The 20,477-nt window shown below is 38.1% G+C and overlaps 1 protein-coding gene across 2 annotated transcripts; it reads right to left on the bottom strand.

The window, feature by feature from the left end:
• Positions 1–1,335: 1,335 nt before the first annotated feature.
• On the bottom strand, positions 1,336–5,534 carry LOC117704071 (olfactory receptor 10AG1-like). 2 transcript variants are annotated; one of them, XM_076929033.1, is made up of 2 exons: positions 5,283–5,534; positions 1,336–3,749 (listed from the first exon to the last, which is right to left on the bottom strand). In XM_076929033.1, the coding sequence occupies exons 1-2, from the start codon at positions 5,296–5,298 to the stop codon at positions 2,800–2,802; spliced, it is 966 nt and encodes a 321-aa protein (XP_076785148.1). In that variant the 5' UTR covers positions 5,299–5,534; the 3' UTR covers positions 1,336–2,799. The 2 variants fall into 2 exon arrangements, with proteins under 2 accessions (XP_076785148.1, XP_076785149.1); XM_076929034.1 differs by lacking the exon at positions 5,283–5,534 and adding an exon at positions 4,925–5,234.
• Positions 5,535–20,477: the final 14,943 nt, after the last annotated feature.

The raw sequence follows: 20,477 nt of genomic DNA, 5'->3' as shown, positions 1-20,477 counted from the left end.
TATTTGGTTTGTTTTAATTTTCTTTTTGTCATTTATTAATCACATTTATCTCTTGAACATATGTGAATAATTATTTGATATTTTTGTCAAGTTATTTTTTTAATTCTCAACATCTTTAAATTTTTCTTCTTTATGAATATCCCCTGACAAAGAGTGGAGCAGAGACTGAAGGAAAAAACATCCAGAGACTACCCTACCTAGGGATCCATCCAATCTGTAGACAACAAACCCAAGACACTATTGCTGATATAAAGAAGTGCTTGCTTATTGGAGCTTGGTGTAGCTGTTTCCTGAGAGGCTTTGTCAGAGCCTGACCAATACAGATGTAGATGTTTGCATTCAACCATCAGACTGAGCATGGGGACTGAGCAATGGAAGAGTTAGGGGAAAGACTGAAGGAATTGAAGGGGATTGTAACCCAATAGGAAAAACAATATAAACTAACCAGACTCCCCAGACCTCCCAGGGACTAACCCACCAACCAAAGAGTATACATGGAGGGACCCATGGCTCAAGCTGAATATGTAGCAGAAGATTGCATTATCTTTAACAATAGGGCCTTGCATTAATTGTGGAGAGTAAGTTAAAACCTTGTTAATAGTCTGAGATGAAGAGTTAAGTATTTTCAGTCAATTGTGTTTCATCTTTTAAAAACTCTGTTTTGTGCCAATATCCATTTTAATTGTGGTATTGATTTTCTGAATTTAGAGAAGCTTTGCTTTTGTTGTTGTTGTTGTTATTTATAAATTTTATATACTTACCTTTATCAGGTGTATATATGGTAAAACTCTCTTCCAATTTTGTAGTCTACTACTTCTGAATGTTTGTGTTCTTTGCCATTCTGATGTTTCTCAGTTTCTTGAGATCTCAGTTATTCATTGTTGTTCTTAGTGTCTGCACTATCAGTGTTGTGTTCAGAAAATCTTTTTCTACCATTCCCTAAAATCCATTCCTAACACTGTCTGAAAGAGATATTCTGTTTCCAGATGAGAGAACAAACATATATATAGTTGTCAGAGTTAGAGAAAAGAATGTGTTTTGGTCTTCTTAATTCCAGAGTTTGCTGCCATTAAAAGAAAAATGTGAATCATAAAGCAAATACTAGAAAGCAAAGGAAAAGTATGGAGAAGTTGGCCAACCTTAGCTTTATAAATTATGGTGTTCTTTCTAATCATTGTTAGTATTGCTACACTGACAAGACAATTCTCACTAAATGTAAGACTGTTTGAAAGTGCCACAAAATCAGAAAAGAATAAACTTAGTTGTGAAGTGTTATTCATATTTTTTGGTTATTTATGGTCTCTGATAATAATAAAAATAATCACTTACCCTGTATTTCTGCTTTTTAAATCCTTTATTGTAAATTGTACTAACTACAGCTGTTGAATTATTATATAAACTTTTTTATCTTCAAATTCAAACATTTCAAATTGTACTCATAAAGCTCACTTATGTTTAAAAATTAATACATAATAAAATTCTCTTCTAGGTTGATATTGCTTCCTTCAAGTGTCAAAGATCACCTAATAACCACCCCCTCCAATACCAGGTATTATAAGCGCTTTTTAAAATTACTGCCCTGGCAAACCAAGAGAATCCTAAAACAGAGCCAATTGTTAGTGCCCTTTTTTATTCTGAGGAAGAGGAATGTGAGTCCCTATTGTTAAGATCATGGACTTCAGAAACAGAGCATAAAGAGTTCTGAGCTGGAACTGACCTGACTGCCCACTCCTTGAATACTAGCTTTCATAATAGCAGAAAGTGCTATGCAAGCTCCCTAAAGAAGGAGGCAACCAGTGGTTCGATCAAGTTATGATGCCTATGAAGCACATAAACAACTATGATGACATTGTAACCATAAGGTGCAATACTGGCATACATTCTTCAGTGGAAAACCTCAGCTCACTGAATGGATTTAACATGTGGGAACCTGCTCAACAAGTGAGAAACCTATCTAACTACTCAGTGCACGTGAAGTCATAGTTATTGGAGGAAATTCTACAGCTATTAATTAAAAAAACCTGCATAATCCTAACAACAATCTATATACATTTGTCAATATACCCCAAAATAAGTGTAGTCTTCAACCTTCAGCTAGGAAAAAATATCTTTGCTACAGGAGGTCACTACAGAAAACCACAACCCATCAAAATAAGATTTATGAAACCCAGACCCAATGGATATATCTACAAAACACCTAAAGATATATGGCTGGCTAAGGGAATACTGAGTAATAGGTGGTTAAAAGGATTATAAGTGTAAGAGGATCAGGAAATTTGCTGTGAGCCTGTTTGTCCAAGAAACATCAGCAACTAATATATAGACAGGGTTTCTGAAATATAATTGCCCAAACATGAACTGAACAAAGATGACACCAATGGACATGCCATAGTGGACAGGAAAACTTTTTGAGGCATTAACCCTACACAAAGAACTATAGAAAACTGAGAAAAACAGAAAAAGAGAGAGGTGGTGTTTTCTAGGGTAGAGTACACCAGTTGTTTCTCAGGCCAAGCAGATAGCTCTAAAAATATATATTTAGGTAATATTATCCAGGCTGAACAGGTTATTTAAGAATTTACATATATATATTATGAATATAATAGCAATTAGTGGCAAAAGAGGCCCTGAATTTGAGGCAAATAGAAAGAGTTTTATGGACCCTGTATTAAAGTGTAAAATTAATATTTCATGACAAAATTTGAATAGTTACCATAATTTTAATCAGCACTTAAAGAACATCAGAATAATATTTTTTGTCTAAATAATAAACAAGTATCCACCTTTCAAGCATGTGCCTCACACTAGTATCTTATTGAGTAATTTTCTCAGAGCCACAGTGATGTCCTTGTTCCTTAGAGTGTATATAATAGGATTCAGAGTTGGTATCAAAATGGTGTAAAAAAGAGACAACAGTTTTCCAGTTATTTCTGATTGATTTGGCTTGGGTTGTAAGTATGTGATGCCAGCTGTTCCATAGAATAAGACTACAACTATCAGGTGAGAGGAACAGGTGGAGAAAGCTTTGGTCCTTCCTTTGGCTGATGACAGTTTCAGAATGCTGCAGATAATTTTGCAATAGGAAAAAATGATTAGCATAAAGGGAACCATGACAAATACCATTGCAACTATGTAGACTGCTATCTCATTCACAAATGTGTCACCACAAGCAAGTTTGAGCACTGGTGGAATGTCACAGATGAAGTGATTAATTCTGTTAGAGCCACAAAATGGCAGAGAGAAAATCTGATACGTTTGTCCAATTACAACTGGTATGACACTGATCCAGCAGGCTGACACTAATTGTGTACAGATCCTGTGGTTCATGACTAAAGAATAGTGTAGAGGGTTACAAATGGCCACGTAACGGTCATAAGCCATTGCTGTCAGGAGGAGGCACTCTGTGCCTCCAAGCATAAGGATAAAACACATTTGAGTGGCACAGGCAAATATAGAGATATTTCCTTTTTGAGTACAGAGGTCCACAAGCATTCTTGGGATTGTGACTGTTACATAACATATTTCTACAAAAGAAAAATTGCTAAGGAAAAAATACATAGGGGTCTGCAGAGCAGGGTCAGTTCTTGTTATTAGCACTATAGTACTGTTGCACATCAGAATCGTCAAATACATGATCAAAAATATTCCAAACAGGATCCATTGGAGACTTGGGACATCAGAAAAACCCAGTAGAATAAATTCTATCAGAGAAGAGGCATTCGATTTTTCTGGTTTAATTTTTCGTTCCTCTACAGACAGTAAATAAAACATGGTTAATTAATTCATACATACTATTAATACTGACATGGTATTGTAATTAAATGAAGAACATAAATATATATAACTGAAAAATTATCGCTACCAACTTAAGATGTCTCCATGAGACTTGAATTTGCTCTAGATAACAGGTAAATAATAAAAATTAATTAATCCAAGTAATAAGATCTGTTCTATTTGTATCAGATTTGGATATAATGGCATGAAGATATTGAGTGGTAGCTATTACCATTTCAAATATATTTACTAATGTATGCTTCTTGTTGGAAGCATTGTCACCTCAAGCAACTTAACATATATTAAATCTAGAAAATCAGATTCAAATTTGGAGTAAAAGAGAAATCTTAAATTGTGTGCATCAAGGAAAGATAGAGACAGAAGCTTGAACAGAGAGTTGACAAAATAATAAACCAAGACTCTCTCCTCCATATATATGCATGGTATATAATAATATGATTCAGTGAGGATTAGTAACCTTGGTTTTATTTGTATCTCCTTTTTATTTCAATGTTTTATTATTTCATTATTAATACTGCAGTTAGGTTTAATTTTTCCTATTGTCTGGTTTTATCATTTCATCAATTTTATTGTTTTGTAAAATTAACCTTCCCCTTTAGCTACTGTAAAGTATATTCTAAATATTTAAAACCAATCATTTCAATAAATAAATAAATAAGTTCCATTTATTTTTATTTATTTATTTTTTTGGGTTTTTTTTTGAGACAGGGTTTCTCTGTGTAGCCCTGGCTGTCCTGGAACTCACACTGTAGACCAGGCTGACCTCGAACTCAGAAATCCACCTGCCTCTGCCTCCCAAGTGCTAGGGTTAAAGGCGTGCGCCACCACCGCCCGGCATAAGTTCCATTTATAGTATTTTCATATTTTCAAATTTTTCTTTGTGCAGATTTTCTTTAACACAAATTCTTCATTTTCTAGCACGATTTCTTCTCTCTATTTTCACTTTATAATGTTCTTATTTTTACCATAGAGATTTTTTAAAAACACAGTTACATGCTCTTGGGGGTCTTTAAGTGATCAAATATGAAAAGAAGTCTTAAAAGTAAAAGCAAACAAACAAATTTTCATGCTTCTTCATGCTACAAGTATCTAATGCAAAGAAGTTAGCACTGTTTGAAGATCTGCTTACCTTTTTCTTCATACATATTTTCTACACTTGCAAAACAAGATTGTTCTTTGTCCTTTTATAAGTTTCCAGTGCTCATATCTTCCAGACTAATAAAATGATGCTTTTCCAGTTAAGATAATGATAAATTCATGTTCAAACATTTTCTTCTATTTTATATTTTATTAGTACTAGTTTTAAAATTTATCTCATTTAATTTCAAATGTAAAACTTTATTTTTTGAAACATCTACTATTGCTTAATAAGTAATAAGGCTAAAACATTTATGATTAAGTCTTACATTTCAGTAAAGTGCTTATACTTTATTTCTTAATTTATAACTACCTTTAAGTAAATTATAAACAACAATGTTACATCTTACCTTTGGACCTTCGCATGAAGACACTAATTAAATGTAGGTGATTGTTAATTTACAGCTTCTTAATCTTATTTTTCAATAAGTCACACTCTTCTACAAAGTTTATTTTGTTGGCTTTGAACACCAAATCCTCTTAAATACGAATACTGATGTTCACTCTAGGGATCAGCTCCCCCTGTGAAACAATTTACCTGCAATAAACTTTCTGTTTGGCAATGATTCTGGTTCACCTTTTAAAACTTTCTTCTTTGTATGGAAAAGTCCCTTACTCCCTTACTTACCATTAATCAAGCTAACTCAGGGTTTTTCAACCCTTACGTGTGTGTGTGTGTGTGTGTGTGTGTGTGTGTGTGTGTGTCACACAGAGAGAGCCAGAGAAACAGAGCCAGACAGAGCCACATGTGAATCCATGAATGTGTACATGTGTGTGTGTGTGTGTGTGTGTGTGTGTGTATGAGAGAGAGAGAGAGAGAGAGAGAGAGAGAGAGAGAGAGAGAGAGAGAGAGAGAATGGAGCCTATGTACTCACATATGTGTGTACATGTGTGTGTATATATGCCTGTGAGTTCCAGTATGTTCTTTGAAAGACTAAAACTCCCACTGCATAGATTTTTAGAGGCATCCACATAAAAGCCAGAGAAATTCCATCATTCTGTTTGTATTGTATGTCTATTCATTTTATTTTTTTTTAAATTATTTGAAAATGCCTTACATGAATACAAATGATTTTGGTGATATCAACCCTCATATTCCCTCTTCTAACTCTTTCTATTCCCTTCCCTAGAAGACAAATCTACCCAACTCCATGTTTTCCTATGGGATTCATGCTTTGTTTCATGTTCTCAGATAAAGTGTATATGAAAAAATAAGAGCCTCCTAACATTCTATTCTGAGTGTATTCTATTATTTATTATTATTAACAATTTTAGCAGTTACATGCATAAGCCAGATTTATTTGAATATGTATAGTGGTAAGCAACAGATCCTTCAAGTCCATACAAATTTGTCAACAACAATGTTAATAATTATTGGTCCTCTTGTGTGTTATCTTGTTTCATATTCAAGTCTACATGAGCTTTTCTTTTTTTTCTTTTTTCTTTTTTTATTGGTTGTTTTAATTTTTTTACATTTCTTTTTTAAATTTTATTTTATATTTTATTTACATTTAAGATGCCATCCCCTTTCCCAATTTCCCCTCCCTAGAAAACCCCTGTCCCATGCCCCCCTTTCCTATTTGCTTTTATACAATTTTTAAACATGTTAATCAAAGGATTTATAAGTTCGGTAATGCTCAATCAGAAGCGTAACCCAATACCCAACCTAGATATAAAAACTATCTTTGACTGGTGGAGACATGTGAACATCTGCCTCTATGCCCCCTCTCTCTTTCTCTCTCTCATCACCTAGCTTCTCCTCTCCTTCATCTCCTCTTCTTACTCCATCTCTTCCTCTCTGTACTCCTTCCCACTTAGCTCCTCCTACATACCACTTTTCCTGTTAAAGTAAAACTTTTCTCTCAAAATGCAATTAGAGCATACTTATTCCTAATTGTACCAGTGAGGTACAAGATAGTCCTAATACCTAGTCCATCATTTTGACTAACCAGAACCTCTGTCATCTCTTCTAACTAAAACACTTACTTTTTGATCCTGGCTTTTTTTTTTTTTTCTTTTTTTTTTTTTTCTTTTTTACTTTTTTCTTTTTTTTGGCTTTAGAATGAATGTCAGCTGAAAACCATCTACTCAGATCTTTTCTCTCAAAGTAAATAGCCAGGATTGGCTATGAGACTATAGGTCTTCAACCCCGTCAGAAATCCAGAATTACTGAGTTAACTATAATTGCGGGAAGCACACAGCATAGCTTCTAAAACTTAGCCAATTTATAGAGACCTCTGAACACCTGAAAAGCCCCTATACTACCGAACGTTGGAGAATCAAATCTTCAGCCTTCTGGCCCAGAGTCATCTGACAGACCTTAGTGATGTAGGATTATTAAAGGATGATTACTCTGTCTAGGCAGATATAATCAGTCGACTATTCTGCATGTGTGTCCTTTTCTGGACAGTAATTTGTCTGTAGATGTAAAGAGGCAATTCTTGCCTAGTGGCTGTCACCACACAACTGGAGTAACTCCAAGGATGCTCAATTTCTTCTTAGAATCCACTACAGGAAGCTGTCAGGAGCAGACAGGTCTCTAATCAGAATGGACATTAATATATAAATATTTGTAGTGTCAATTCTATGGACTTCTGATGTTTTGAAAACCAACTATCCATGTAAGGTAACCTGGATTGTTGTCTGTTCACTCCTCTCAGCTATTTCTAAATAAAATATGGGAAACCTCCTAACAATAAACTCAAAGCCATGAATTTGCTATAGTCCCTTAACTCATAGGTTAACTGTCCCCAATCAGTTAAAAAAGTTAAAGAAGGACTGGGTCTAGGCCTTGTATTCCTAAATGTGTTATACAGGCACAATGCCCATGAGAGTATCAATATTCATCTTACTTTTATGTCAATAAGAAGCGTGTACCAATGAAAACCTTAAATTTGAAATCAAAGTAAATTTTGTACCATTTAAGAAATTATAACTTCATCTTGATAATAATTATACAGATTTCTACCAATAGGTTATGGCTATGCAATAAGTCCTAGCTAATCCTTCCTGTTCCAACAAAACCACTACTTTTCCCTAGAAAGACAGACCATTATTAACCACATTAGTCCCCAAGCCCAGGGAATAGGGGCGCTGACTCTTCTTTAACTTCTTCAAGCTGATTACGGTGTTAAGATATTAGAAGAGGGGTGGAGGGAAGAGTAAGTTGATAAGCCTCTGAAGCTGTGTCTTCAATGAATCCAGATGGAATTCCAGGACATCGGGGGTTTGGGCAGGTCTGCTCAGTATGCTTGATGAGTAGATACACCCTTTAACAATAAGTCTTGAAAAAGAGGATTGGCATGTTTCAGTTAGAACCAACACCAAAGACAATACCACAAATAAAAGAATAAGTTTAGAAGATACTTTTTACCAATTGTAACCCCAAGAACTAATAACTTTGACAGATTATACTCAGTGTTAATATATAAGTAGCAGTGAAGACAAGAGAAAGATCTTTTTATAATTATGACAACCGAATCATATTGTTTGCCTTGTCTCCCAACTGAACTTCTTTAATTAAAAACCGAAACATGTTTAGAATAAAGCTATAACACAGGAAATAATTAAATGCTTTAGAATAAAACTATTCTCTTTCACAATTGTAAAGAGCTAGTAACACAAAATAATTGTTTTTCAGGTAAATAAAAGTTATGAAACCTACAAAACCAATGTAATGATGTTCAGTATCTTATGACAAAAAGAGAAAGTGAGATTAAGAGACTCATTATACAAGTATCAACAAGGGATAATCCAACAATAATGAAAGATCCATATATATTGTTACAAAATGGTAAAAGATTCATAACAGAATGGAATGAATGTCAAGGTTTTCATATTGAGATATAAAGATACTGGGTGAATAGTATTAGTAGGTAATTTAAAAAGATAGCTTGCTAAAAAGGAGCCTGATATGGCTGTTCCCTGAGAGCTTCTACCAGCACCTGACCAATGCAGATACTTACAGCCAGCCATTTGACTGAGCCCAGAGATGTCAATGGGAGAGCTAGGGGAAGGACTGAAGGAGGTGAAGGGGATTGCAACTCCATAAGAAGAACAATATCAACTAACTGGACCACTTAGTGCTCCCAGGGATTTAACCACCAGCTGAAGAGTATACATGGAGGGAGCCAGTGCTCAAGATACATGTGTAGCAGAGGATGGTATTATCTGACATCAATGGGAGGGTAGGAAGGCCTGATGCTCCAGAGTAGGAAGCTGCTAGAGGGGTGAGGCAGGAGCTGGTGAATAGGTGAAGGAGCACCCTCATAGAGGCAAAGGGGAGGGGGAGTGGGGATGGGACAGGGGTTGGTGGAGTGGTAACAAGGAAGGAGGATTGTGAGGAGCCGTATTTGCCAAAAGATGGCGCAGGCTTCTGCTTCCTGGTTCTTCACGGAAGCTTTACTTGAGAATGCGCCTGCGCATGGCGCGAAAACAGAGTATGACAATTGGATGAAAGATTTGAGCCAATGAGGGATCTGCACGTCTCACAAAGCTCTCTTTAAGCAGCGGGCTTTCTGAGCTAGGGGTCCTTCCTCCACCTCACTATTAAGAGAGCTGTTTAATAAATGCTGTCAGAAGAATCCTGAAGTGTGGCGTGCTCCTTATCGGCGAGGCTGCGCGCTACATTTGGTGCAGAAACCCGGGGTTGAAGCCGAAAGTCTCAGAGTTTTGACCAGTAACGAAGGACCCTGTAAGCTCGCAGAGGATTCAGAACTGGCAGCGCGGAGAGTCTAGACGCTTTTCTGCAAGGTATGGTGGATCTTGTTTGGCTTACCATTGCTCTTTCTGTTTGGGTGGCGATAGTCCTTGCTTGTTGTTTGTGTCTTAATGATTATCAAGAGGGGAAAGAGTGCACTTACCCCCTTCCCCCCCCCCCCCCGTGTTTATAGGAACTGTAAGTCACAGGTAGATAACTGTGCTAGTTCGTCCACTCCTATAGATAAAGGAAGCATGGGGAAACAGCAAATAAAGCCGTTTTTTGCAGTGATGCAGGCGTTGCTGCAGGAAAGTGGTTTGAAGATTCCGGGGAGGGTTTTGATTAATTTTTTAAAGGAAGTGGAACGAGTTGCTCCGTGGTTTATTACTACCACCGGATCCTTATCTAAGGACACCTGGGATAAACTCGGAGCTGACTTGATTAGTGAAAAGGAAAAAGGGAAGTTAAGACCAAGGACATGGCAAATATATAAAATGGTTAGAGCTTGCATAGAAGATGCTAATTGCCAAGAAAAAGTGAAAGAGAGACAGAAAGTTTTGGTGGAACAACAAGATAGCCTATCAGAAGCAGAAAAGGGAGAGAGCGCTAATAAGAATGAGAAGCGGAAAATTGGAAACTGCTGTGAGAAGGAACCAGTTGTTGGGTTCCAGAACTCTCAGCGGAAAATTGGAAGCTGCTGTGAGAAGGAACCAGTTGTTGGGTTCCAGAACTCTCAGCGGAAAATTGGAAGCTGCTGTGAGAAGGAACCAGTTGTTGGGTTCCAGAACTCTCAGCGGAAAATTGGAAGCTGCTGTGAGAAGGAACCAGTTGTTGGGTTCCAGAACTCTCAGCGGAAAATTGGAAGCTGCTGTGAGAAGGAACCAGTTGTTGGGTTCCAGAACTCTCAGCGGAAAATTGGAAGCTGCTGTGAGAAGGAACCAGTTGTTGGGTTCCAGAACTCTCAGCGGAAAATTGGAAGCTGCTGTGAGAAGGAACCAGTTGTTGGGTTCCAGAACTCTCAGCGGAAAATTGGAAGCTGCTGTGAGAAGGAACCAGTTGTTGGGTTCCAGAACTCTCAGCGGAAAATTGGAAGCTGCTGTGAGAAGGAACCAGTTGTTGGGTTCCAGAACTCTCAGCGGAAAATTGGAAGCTGCTGTGAGAAGGAACCAGTTGTTGGGTTCCAGAACTCTCAGTGGAAAATTGGAAACTGCTGTGAGAAGGAACCGGTTGTTATGAGGGACGTTAAAGTCTTGGGGTTCCAGAACTCTCAGCGGATAGGGCGGTCAACCGCAAGCAGAGAAAAGGAGGATACCCCAAAAAGGGATCCTCATAATAAAGTGAAATTTAGCAAATTGAGAATAGATTCGTCCTATTCCTCATCTTCAGAGGAGACGTCCTCGGGGGAGGAGGAGGAGGACACATCATTAACTTCCTCATTGGAGGGGAGTTCCCCTGAGCCTTTCAATTTGGAGGAGCAGAGGGAACTAGAAGAGGAGGTGGCTCATTATGAGTCCGAGAGATATGAGCGGGATCCGCCTTACGCGCCAGGGTATGTCCCGTCTGCAGAGCTAAGCAGAATGATGATGTTAATTGATTTAACTTTCAAAATGGGTATGATTCTGAGTTATATAGTTATATTTTTCTGGATAAAAACTCAATGTAAAGCTTTTTCTGGTTACTGGCTTAAGGAAAAGTTAATTTGGAAAAAAAGGTTTTTCTATGTGTTTTCTGATGAGGTCATTAAGGTAGTAGTTATGTCTTCCAGAATGATATGGATCAGACATGACAGAGGTAGGCCTCCAGAACATTAGATTTCAGAGAATCAAAATAATTATCTAGATACTAAAACTTGTTTTGAGATTTGTATATTGCAGAATACACAGCTTTGGAGAATGAATCTTATCACTTGCATGTTCACTGATGCCCTGGACTTCCAGCTGGACGAAGTTAAGACAGACTTCAGATGCTTTCAATTTACCCTTCCCCTCATTCCTCTTCTAAAAGTCAACGCCCATGTTCAGCTTGAAGTTAATGAGGAGTCAGCGCCCCAATTCCCTGGACTTGGGGACTGAGGTGGGGGTAGCGTTATTTGGCTGCATGATCTTTGGGGGAGTGCTGCTTACCCTCTGGTTGCTCTGTAAATTCAAACAACAACATCAAAAGGATAAAGTGATGATCACGCAAGCATTGCTTGTCGTGGAGCAGGAATATCCCCTCAAGCCTGGTTGAATCTGCTTAAACAATGAGACGCCATCACTTAATAGGATATCCTGAGGGCTCGTGTTCCCATTGCACCAGGTATCCTAGTGGTGGTCCTCCACACTTCCCAGGGCTCAGGTTCCCATTGCACGGGATAAAAGGTGTGGAGGGTCTCGTACTGTTTAACTGCCTTGAACGCCTACTGGTAGAACGGTGGGTTAGATCGGCGACCTAACAGACCTTGATTGTTGTTGCAGTTTAATAAGGAAGGGGGAGATGTGAGGAGCCGTATTTGCCAAAAGATGGCGCAGGCTTCTGCTTCCTGGTTCTTCACAGAAGCTTTACTTGAGAATGCGCCTGCGCATGGCGCGAAAACAGAGTATGACAATTGGATGAAAGATTTGAGCCAATAAGGGATCTGCACGTCTCACAAAGCTCTCTTTAAGCAGCGGGCTTTCTGAGCTAGGGGTCCTTCCTCCACCTCACTATTAAGAGAGCTGTTTAATAAATGCTGTCAGAAGAATCCTGAAGTGTGGCATGCTCCTTATCGGCGAGGCTGCGAGCTACAGAGGATATCATTTGAAATGTAAACAAATTAAATGATTAATAAAGAGATAATATGCAATGATAAAGGTTTTCATTTTTTTCATGTTTCAAAGCCTTACACATTTTAATGATACCTCTTAAAAATTATACCAGAAATGCAAGAATGTCTGATAAGCACTTTGTATTTTTCAAAAAGAAGTTTTACAACATAAAATTCCCTTTTTAATACAACATAAAATATAAGATAAAACAAAAACTATCACATTGAAGCTGGACAAAAACCAACAGAAGGAAAAGAGCACAAGAGAGGACACAAAAATCAGAGATGAGCTTGTTCAGACACTCAACAGTCCCATAGAAACATTAAAAGGAAACATAATATGCAAGCAGGGGACGTATTTCTTTGAGATATTCTGGGTGGTTTGTGTATGTGCCTCTCTCTCTCTCTCTCTCTCTCTCTCTCTCTCTCTCTCTCTCTCTCTCTCTTTCTGTCTCTGTTTCTCTGTCTCTCTGTCTCTCTCCATACATATAGTTTGAGGATATTGCAAAATGTGTTGGTTCTCTGTTTACTTTTCCTCTTCATTTGTCATTTCTATATTCCTACTGATTTCTGTGAGTTAATTTTTTAGCCAGCTACTTTATAGAAAGTACTTTATAGAACTTTATCAGCCGAAGTTTCCAGTGGAATTTTAGTCACTTAACATCATTTGAAAATAAAGGTACTTTGAAAATTTCCTTTTCAATTTGTATCCCCTTGATCATTTCTTAATTCAATGTTTATATTTATTGGATTTTTTTAGCTATCATAAATTTCTTTCCAACTCCTAAAAAACTGTCATCTTTTATTATCTTGTATCTTCTCCAAGTGAATAATAATGTTTATTTGTTTATTTATTTACATTTAGTTATTTACATCCCAAATATTGCTCCTTCCCACAGAGATCCTCACCCCCCAACCCCGACTCCTCTGAGATTGTAGGCATTCACTAGTTAGTCTTCCATCCTGGTTTATCAAGTCTCTGTCATACACTTTACCCCTGAGGCCAGACAAGGCAATTTGGTTGGTATACTGGTACCACAGTCAAGTTATAGCTCCATAGAGAACCTCTGCTACCGGACCTCCATCCAGTGTTTAGCTATAGATATCTACGTTTGTTTCAGGAAGCTGCTGGGTAAAGCCTACAAGAGGGCAGTTATTCTACACTCCAGTCTGCAAGCATAACATAATGTCATTAATAAGGTAAGGGTGAGGTATTTGCCTATGAGATGGATTTCAAATTACGCTGGTTATTGGTTGTCCAGTCCTTCAATCTATGTTCCATTTTTCTCTTCATTCCTTTAGACAGGACAAATTTGGGGTGGAAGTTTTGTGGATGGGTTGCTGTACTTAAATCTACACTGGGGGTTTTGCCTGGCTATAGAAGGTGGCCTCTTTAGGTTCCATATCCCTTTTGTAGGCATCTTGAATATTGTCACCTGGCTGAACTCATGGGAGCATCCCCATCCCAGGTCTTTTGGACTTTTTAAAGAATCCCCCCATACTCCCTACCTCTGCCAGCTGCAGATTCCCACTCATTCTCCTGGAACTGGATTGTCTCTCGTGTTTCACCCGACACCTGTTCCTTCCTTCTATTTACCTCCCTTTCTCCTCCCCCACCCACTTTCCTTTCTCTATCCACATCGAAAGACTATTTTGTTTTCCTTTTTGAGTGAGATTCATGCAACCTTCCTTGGATGCTTCTTATTAACTAATTTCTTTGAGTCTGTGTGGAAAACTCTTGGTGCTGATTCAAGGAAATTGGCAAGAATATTTTACATTGGGCTAGGACAAGGAAGTAGGCTTAAGATCTTCATTATCTTGATAAGTCCTTGAATACTATAAGACCTTGTTTGTTCCTTGATTATTTTGTTTATGCCTTAGAACTGGCCGTATTAAAAAAAAAAAACAACTAACTGGCCATATTCTTTGCATGTACCTAGAATAATATAAAATAAAAGCAGACTGGGAAAAAATAAACCTGCCTCAGCACTGGTTGAGGCCATGTCATAATGTTGTCTAATTCTCTTTTTTTCTTTAATACTCCCTCCCTCCCTTGAGACCTGGTTGACTGACTGAGCTGGCTTTGTCAAGTGGTACATCAATGTTGGGGCTCAAGTATGATAGGTGTATTGAAGGACACCATGGAGAAAGGAAGTATGCACAAAGGAAAATGTAGAAAATTTGAACTGTTAGTAAACCCTGTAAAAATGGGACAGGGTAATGGTAGAATGCTTTTTGTACATTGTAGATAGTAGCATGGTTATCCTGTATTTTATGGCTAATGACCATTTATAATTGAATATGCATCTTTCTTGGGTCTTGGTTATCATACTCAGGATGGTATTCTTTCTTTAAAGCTTTGTTTTATTTTATTTTTTAGGGATTTATTTGCTTTTTATTTATATGAGTACACTACAGCTGTCTTTAGACACACAATAGCAGAGTGCACCAGATCCCATTACAGATGGTTCTGAGCCACCATGTGATTTCTTGGAATTGAACTCAGAAGCAATCAGTGCTCTTAACTGATGAATCATCTCTCTAGCCCAAGGATTATATTCTTAAATTCTATCCATTTTCCCAGAAATTTCATGTCTTTGTTTTTAATAGCTATACAGTTTTCCATTGTGTAAATATACCACATTTTCTTCAACCATTGTTCAGCTGTTTCCAGTTTCTGGCTATTGCAAATAAGGTGGCTGTGAACATTTTGAGCAAATTTTCCTGTGACATAGTATGGTATTTTGGGAGTACTTGCTCATGAGTGGAATAGCTGGGTCTTCAGGTAGAACTGTCCTCAATTATCTGAGAAATTGCCAGATTGGTTGTACAAGTTTGCACTCCCACTGACAATGGAGGATTATTTACCTTTTAGCATATCTTTGCTAACATGTGCTGTCAATTGAGTTTTTGATCTTGGCCATTCTGATGGGTATAAAATAAAATCTCAGTGTCCTTTTGATTTACATTTCTCTGATGACTAAGTGTGTTGAGCAGAAATGATTAGAGATTTTTCTGTTGAGAATTCTCTGGTGGGCTCTGTACCATATTTTTAACAAGTTATTTGACTTACTTGTGTCTAATTTCTTGAGTTCATTGTTTATTTTGAATATTTGTCCTTTGTTGGAAATAGGGTTGGTCAAGATCTTTTCCCAGTCTCTAGGCAGATGTTTTGTTCTATTGATTTTGTCCTTTGCCTTGCAAACAGTTTTCAGTTTCATGAGAAACTATTTATTTATTTATTTATTTATTTATTTATTTTAGATGAAGTGAGAAGCCATTTATTGTAACACATAATGGGTAGAACATAGTTTTAAGTCAGTCATTCAAATCACCAGCATAAACATTCACTGTGTTTGAAGGTGATTTCACTATGATGTAATCAAAGCAATGGTTGGAAATGGTTGGAAATGGTTGTACCAGTTTGCACTCCTACCAGCAATGGAGGAATGTTCCCCTTTCTCCACATTCTTGCCAACATGTGTTGTCACCTGAGGTTTTGATCTTAGCCATTCTGATTCCTGTAAGGTGGAATCTCAGGATAGTTATGATTTACATTTCTCTGATCACACAGGACTTGGAATATTTCTTTAGGTGCTTCTCAGTCATTCTAGATTCCTCTGTTGTGAATTCTCTGTTTAGTTCTATAACCCAACTTTTGATTGTGTTGCTTCATTTCTTGGTTGTTAGCTTCTTGAGTTCTTTATATATTTTGGATATTAGCCCTCTATCACATGTTGGGTTAGTGAAAAATTTTCCCCAATCTGTAGTTTGCCGATTTGTCTTGTTGACTATGTTCTTTGCCTTACAGAAGGTTTCAAATTTCATGAAGTACCATTTATCAATTCTTGACCTTAGACCATGAGCCATTGGAGTTCTGTTTAGGAAATTTGCCCTTGTGCCAATGAATTCAAAGCTCTTTTCCATTTTCTCTTCTATTAGATTCACTGTATCTGGTTTTATGTTGAGGTCCTTGATACACTTGGACTTAAGCTTTGTGCAAGGTGACAAATATGGGTCTATTTTCATTTTTCTACATATCAACAGCCAGTTAGACCAGCACCAATGGGTATTGAAGATGCTTCCTTTTTTCCATTGTATATTCTTGGTGTCTTTGTCAAAGATCAAGTGCCCGTAAGTGTATGGTTTTATTTCTGTGTCTTCAAATCTATTCCATTGATAAACCTGTATGGAAGCTTGAGGTCAGGGATGGTGATTCTCTTTGGTTTTGTTTGTTTGTTTGTTTTGCTTTTTTTTGCCTTTTCAGTTATTTGCCTTTTCAGAGAATTGCTCTTTCCATGTCTTTGAAGAATTATGTTGGAATTTTGATGGGGATTGCATTGAATCTGGTAGGATGGCCATTTTTACTATATTAATTCTGTCAATCTATGAACATGGGAGATCTCTCTACTTTCTGAGATCTTTGATTTCTTTCTTGAGAGACTTGAAGTTATTATTATACAGGTCTTTCACGTGTTTTCACCTGAAGACCCAGCAATACCACTCTTGGGAATATACCCAAATGATGTTCCTCCAGGCCACAGGGGCACATGTTCCACTATGTTCACAGAGGCCTTATTTGTGATGGCTGGAAGATGGAAACAACCCAGATGTCCCACAACAGATGAATGGATACAAAAAATGTAGTTCATTTACACAATGGAATACTACTCAGTTATTAAGAACAAGGATATGATCAAGGATATGATGAGTTTTGCAGGCAAATAGATAGAACTAGAAAATATTCTCAGTGAGGCAACTCAGACCCAAAAGGACATGAATGGTATGTATTCACTAATAAGTAGATATTAGCCAAAAAAATTTACAGAATACCCAAGTTGCAGTCCACGGAATCCAAAAAGTAAACAAGCTGAAGGGCTCAAGTGAGGACACCTAAGTCTCACTGCAGTGGGCGTAAAAAGCAACCACAAGTGGAGAGGGAGGGATATGGGAGGGAAAGTGGACAGGAGTATGAGGAGAGGGGAACCTGATCTGGTTTTGGGTGATGGAAAAGAACTGAAGCCCTGGGGCAACAAGGCAACCTAGGAAGGTAGGAGGTGTAGACTACCCTCCAGAATGCACAAGAGACCTGGGAGGTGAGAAACTTTCAGGACTCAAAGGACCTTAAATAAAATGCCTGACAGTAGGGAGAGGTAACTTAATAGAGCTCACCTCCAGCAAGAAGACAGGGCATCAAATGAGGGAGGGGGTTGCCATCCCCCAGTCAAAGCTCAGTCCCATAATTGTTCCTGTTTGAAAGAATTATAGGGATGAAAATGGAAAGGAACCTGAAGAAAAGAAGGTCCAGCAACAGGCTCAAAGTGAGATCCAGCTCAAGGGGAGGACCCAAGACCTGACACTATTACTGAAGCTAGTTAGTGACCACAAAAAGGGACCTATCATGACTGCCGTCTAAAAGACCAAAAAAAGCAGCTGAAAGAGTAAGATGCAGATATTTTCACCAAACAAATGAACAGAAGCTGCTGACCTCTGTGGTTGAATTAGAAAAAGGCTGAAAGAAGCTGAGGAGGGGGTGACCCTATAGGAGGACCAGCAGTCTCAAGTAATCTGGACCCCTGAAATCTCTCGAACACTGGACCAAAAAGGCAGCACACATCAGCTGATATGAGACCCCCAACACATATAAGGCAGAGGACTGCGGGGTCTGTGTTAATTCCAAGATGATGCACCTAACTCTGAAGAGACTGGAGGCCCCAGGGAGTTTAGAGATCAGGTAGGGTGGGGGTGAGGGGGGATGAGAAGAGCCTCATGGAGATAGGGGGTGGGTTGGAGGTATGGGATGTGGAACAGTTGGAGGGTAGACGGAGGGGAATAAAATCTGGAGTGGAAAGAAAGAAAGAAAGAAAGAAAGAAAGAAAGAGAAAAAATATGCCATAACAATGTATGTTCCTGTTTATCATTGTCTTTTCAGGCTTATAATTATATGATGTGACTATTACAGCTTTGTGAAATTTTGTTTACCAATTAATGATTTTAACCATCTGAACAACAATTTCAAAGCAGAAGTAAATACATAAAGAATTTGAGCCTGTTTGTAAAAAGTTGATTCCTTATATCACATTTAGTATATCCACTGTAAATACCTCACTGATATAACACTGGAGCTATTGAATGTGTAAATAATTATGTTCTATTTAGGCCAACTAAATTCCTGTAATGTGAATATTTAAAATAAAAGAATTCAATTTAAATATACAATAGATGTGATTATATACAATGATTGAATTCAATCTTATCCCCTCAGAATATATTTTTAAAATTAAATTAATTAATTACTTTTTCACTTATTCACTTTACATCCAGCTTACTATCCTGTCTCAGTCACTCCCTCCCAAAATCCTTCCCCAATACCACTTCCCCTTCTCCTCTGAGAGGGTGGGAACCCCCTGGTATCCACCCTTTCTGTCACTTCAAGACTCTGAGAGGCTAGACACTTCTTTTCCCACTGAGGCCAGCTGGAAAAACATATCTGTGAAGGGGCTATAAAATAGTCATAAGAGGCAGATGAAGGGAGAAAAGTAGTTGGGAAGGAGGAGAGAGAGAAAAAAATGGGGGGTCCTCGGTTAGATATGGGGAAGAAGAGAAGAGATGGAAAAATGGCCATGAAATATGTAACTGTTGGGGATGAGGATATGGAGAATCTCTAGAACAGGAGAGAGAACTGGGATAAGCAAGGCATCCAAGAATCGATGGTGACCTTAGCTGTGACTTACAACATTCAGGAAACAGAACCTGAAGAGGGTACTTTTTGTAGACAAGGAGGACCCCCAAGTTAAGTGATAGAGACACCAACTCACTCACAAATCTTTCAATCCCCACTTTTTTTGTCTATAAGAAATGCAGGAATTGGGGATGAAGCCAACTGAGGGAATGGCTAACCAATAACTAGTCCAATTTGAGACACATTCCATGGACAAACACCAATCCCTAACATAATTATTGGTACCCTGTTATACTTGCAGACAGGAACAAGTTGTCCTCTGAGAGGTTCCAACCAGCAGCTGACTCAGACAGATACAAAAACCTCCAACCAAACAGCAAATGGGGCTTTAAGATTCTTATGGAAGAGTACAAGGAATGATTGCAGGCCTTGAAGAGGATAGAGAATGCACAGGAAAACCAACAGAGTCAACTAACCTAGACCCTTGAGGCTATCAGAGTCTGAACCACTAACTAAAGAACATACAATAAATGGACCTAGGCCTCTCAGCACATATGTTGCAGCTGTGCAGCTCAGTCTCCATGTGGACCCCCCAACAACTGGAGCAGAGGCTTTTCATAAAACTGTAACCTGACTGTGGTATCAGTGCACCAACAGAGCTGTTTGACTGGCATCAGTGGAAAAAAATGCACCTAATGTGGCAGAGACTTGATGTGCCAGGATGGAGGGATATGCAAAGATTCTTCATCCTCTCAGAGGAGAATGAGAGGAGAGGATGGTCTCTGTGTGCAACTAGGTCCTTATGTGGGTCCAAGAAACTAGAACACAGCATATCCCAAAACAGGTTCCATTTATTTTTTTATTGGATTATTTTATTTATTTATAATACAGATGTAATCCCCTTTCTCCATTTACCCTCCCAAGAAGCCCCCACCCCATCCCCCTTCTCCTTTATGCTTTTATATCATTTTAATTAAATGCATGTAGTAAGGTCAGTTCTAGATTGAGGGTCTAGCAATACATTAGATGCAAATAGTCAAGGAACGATCAAGAAAATAAACACAAATATTCAATGAAAAGCAAGGCATTAAACCCAATTATGTGAACATTCCTGTGATCACTGTTTCTAAGGGCTTATCAGGATGACTAAAGTATCTGAGCCTACTTCCCAGTTCTAGCCCAAGGTTATTTTTATGTCTGAAGCCAACTTCCTTGTTCTAGCCTAAAATTTAGGATCCTGTCTGAAATTACTTCTTTGTTCTAGCCTTATATTCAGATTCCTGCCTGAGATTACTTCTTTGTTCTAGCTTAAGGTTTAGACTCCTACCTGAAATTACTTCTTTGTTCTAGCCTAATGTCAGATTCCTGCCTGAGGCCTA

Source organism: Arvicanthis niloticus, chromosome 2, assembly GCF_011762505.2.
Source record: "Arvicanthis niloticus isolate mArvNil1 chromosome 2, mArvNil1.pat.X, whole genome shotgun sequence".
In the NCBI taxonomy this organism is placed as follows: domain Eukaryota; kingdom Metazoa; phylum Chordata; class Mammalia; order Rodentia; family Muridae; genus Arvicanthis; species Arvicanthis niloticus.
The sequence above is the reverse complement of the archived record's forward strand: the minus strand, read 5'-3'. Positions and strand labels throughout refer to the sequence as shown.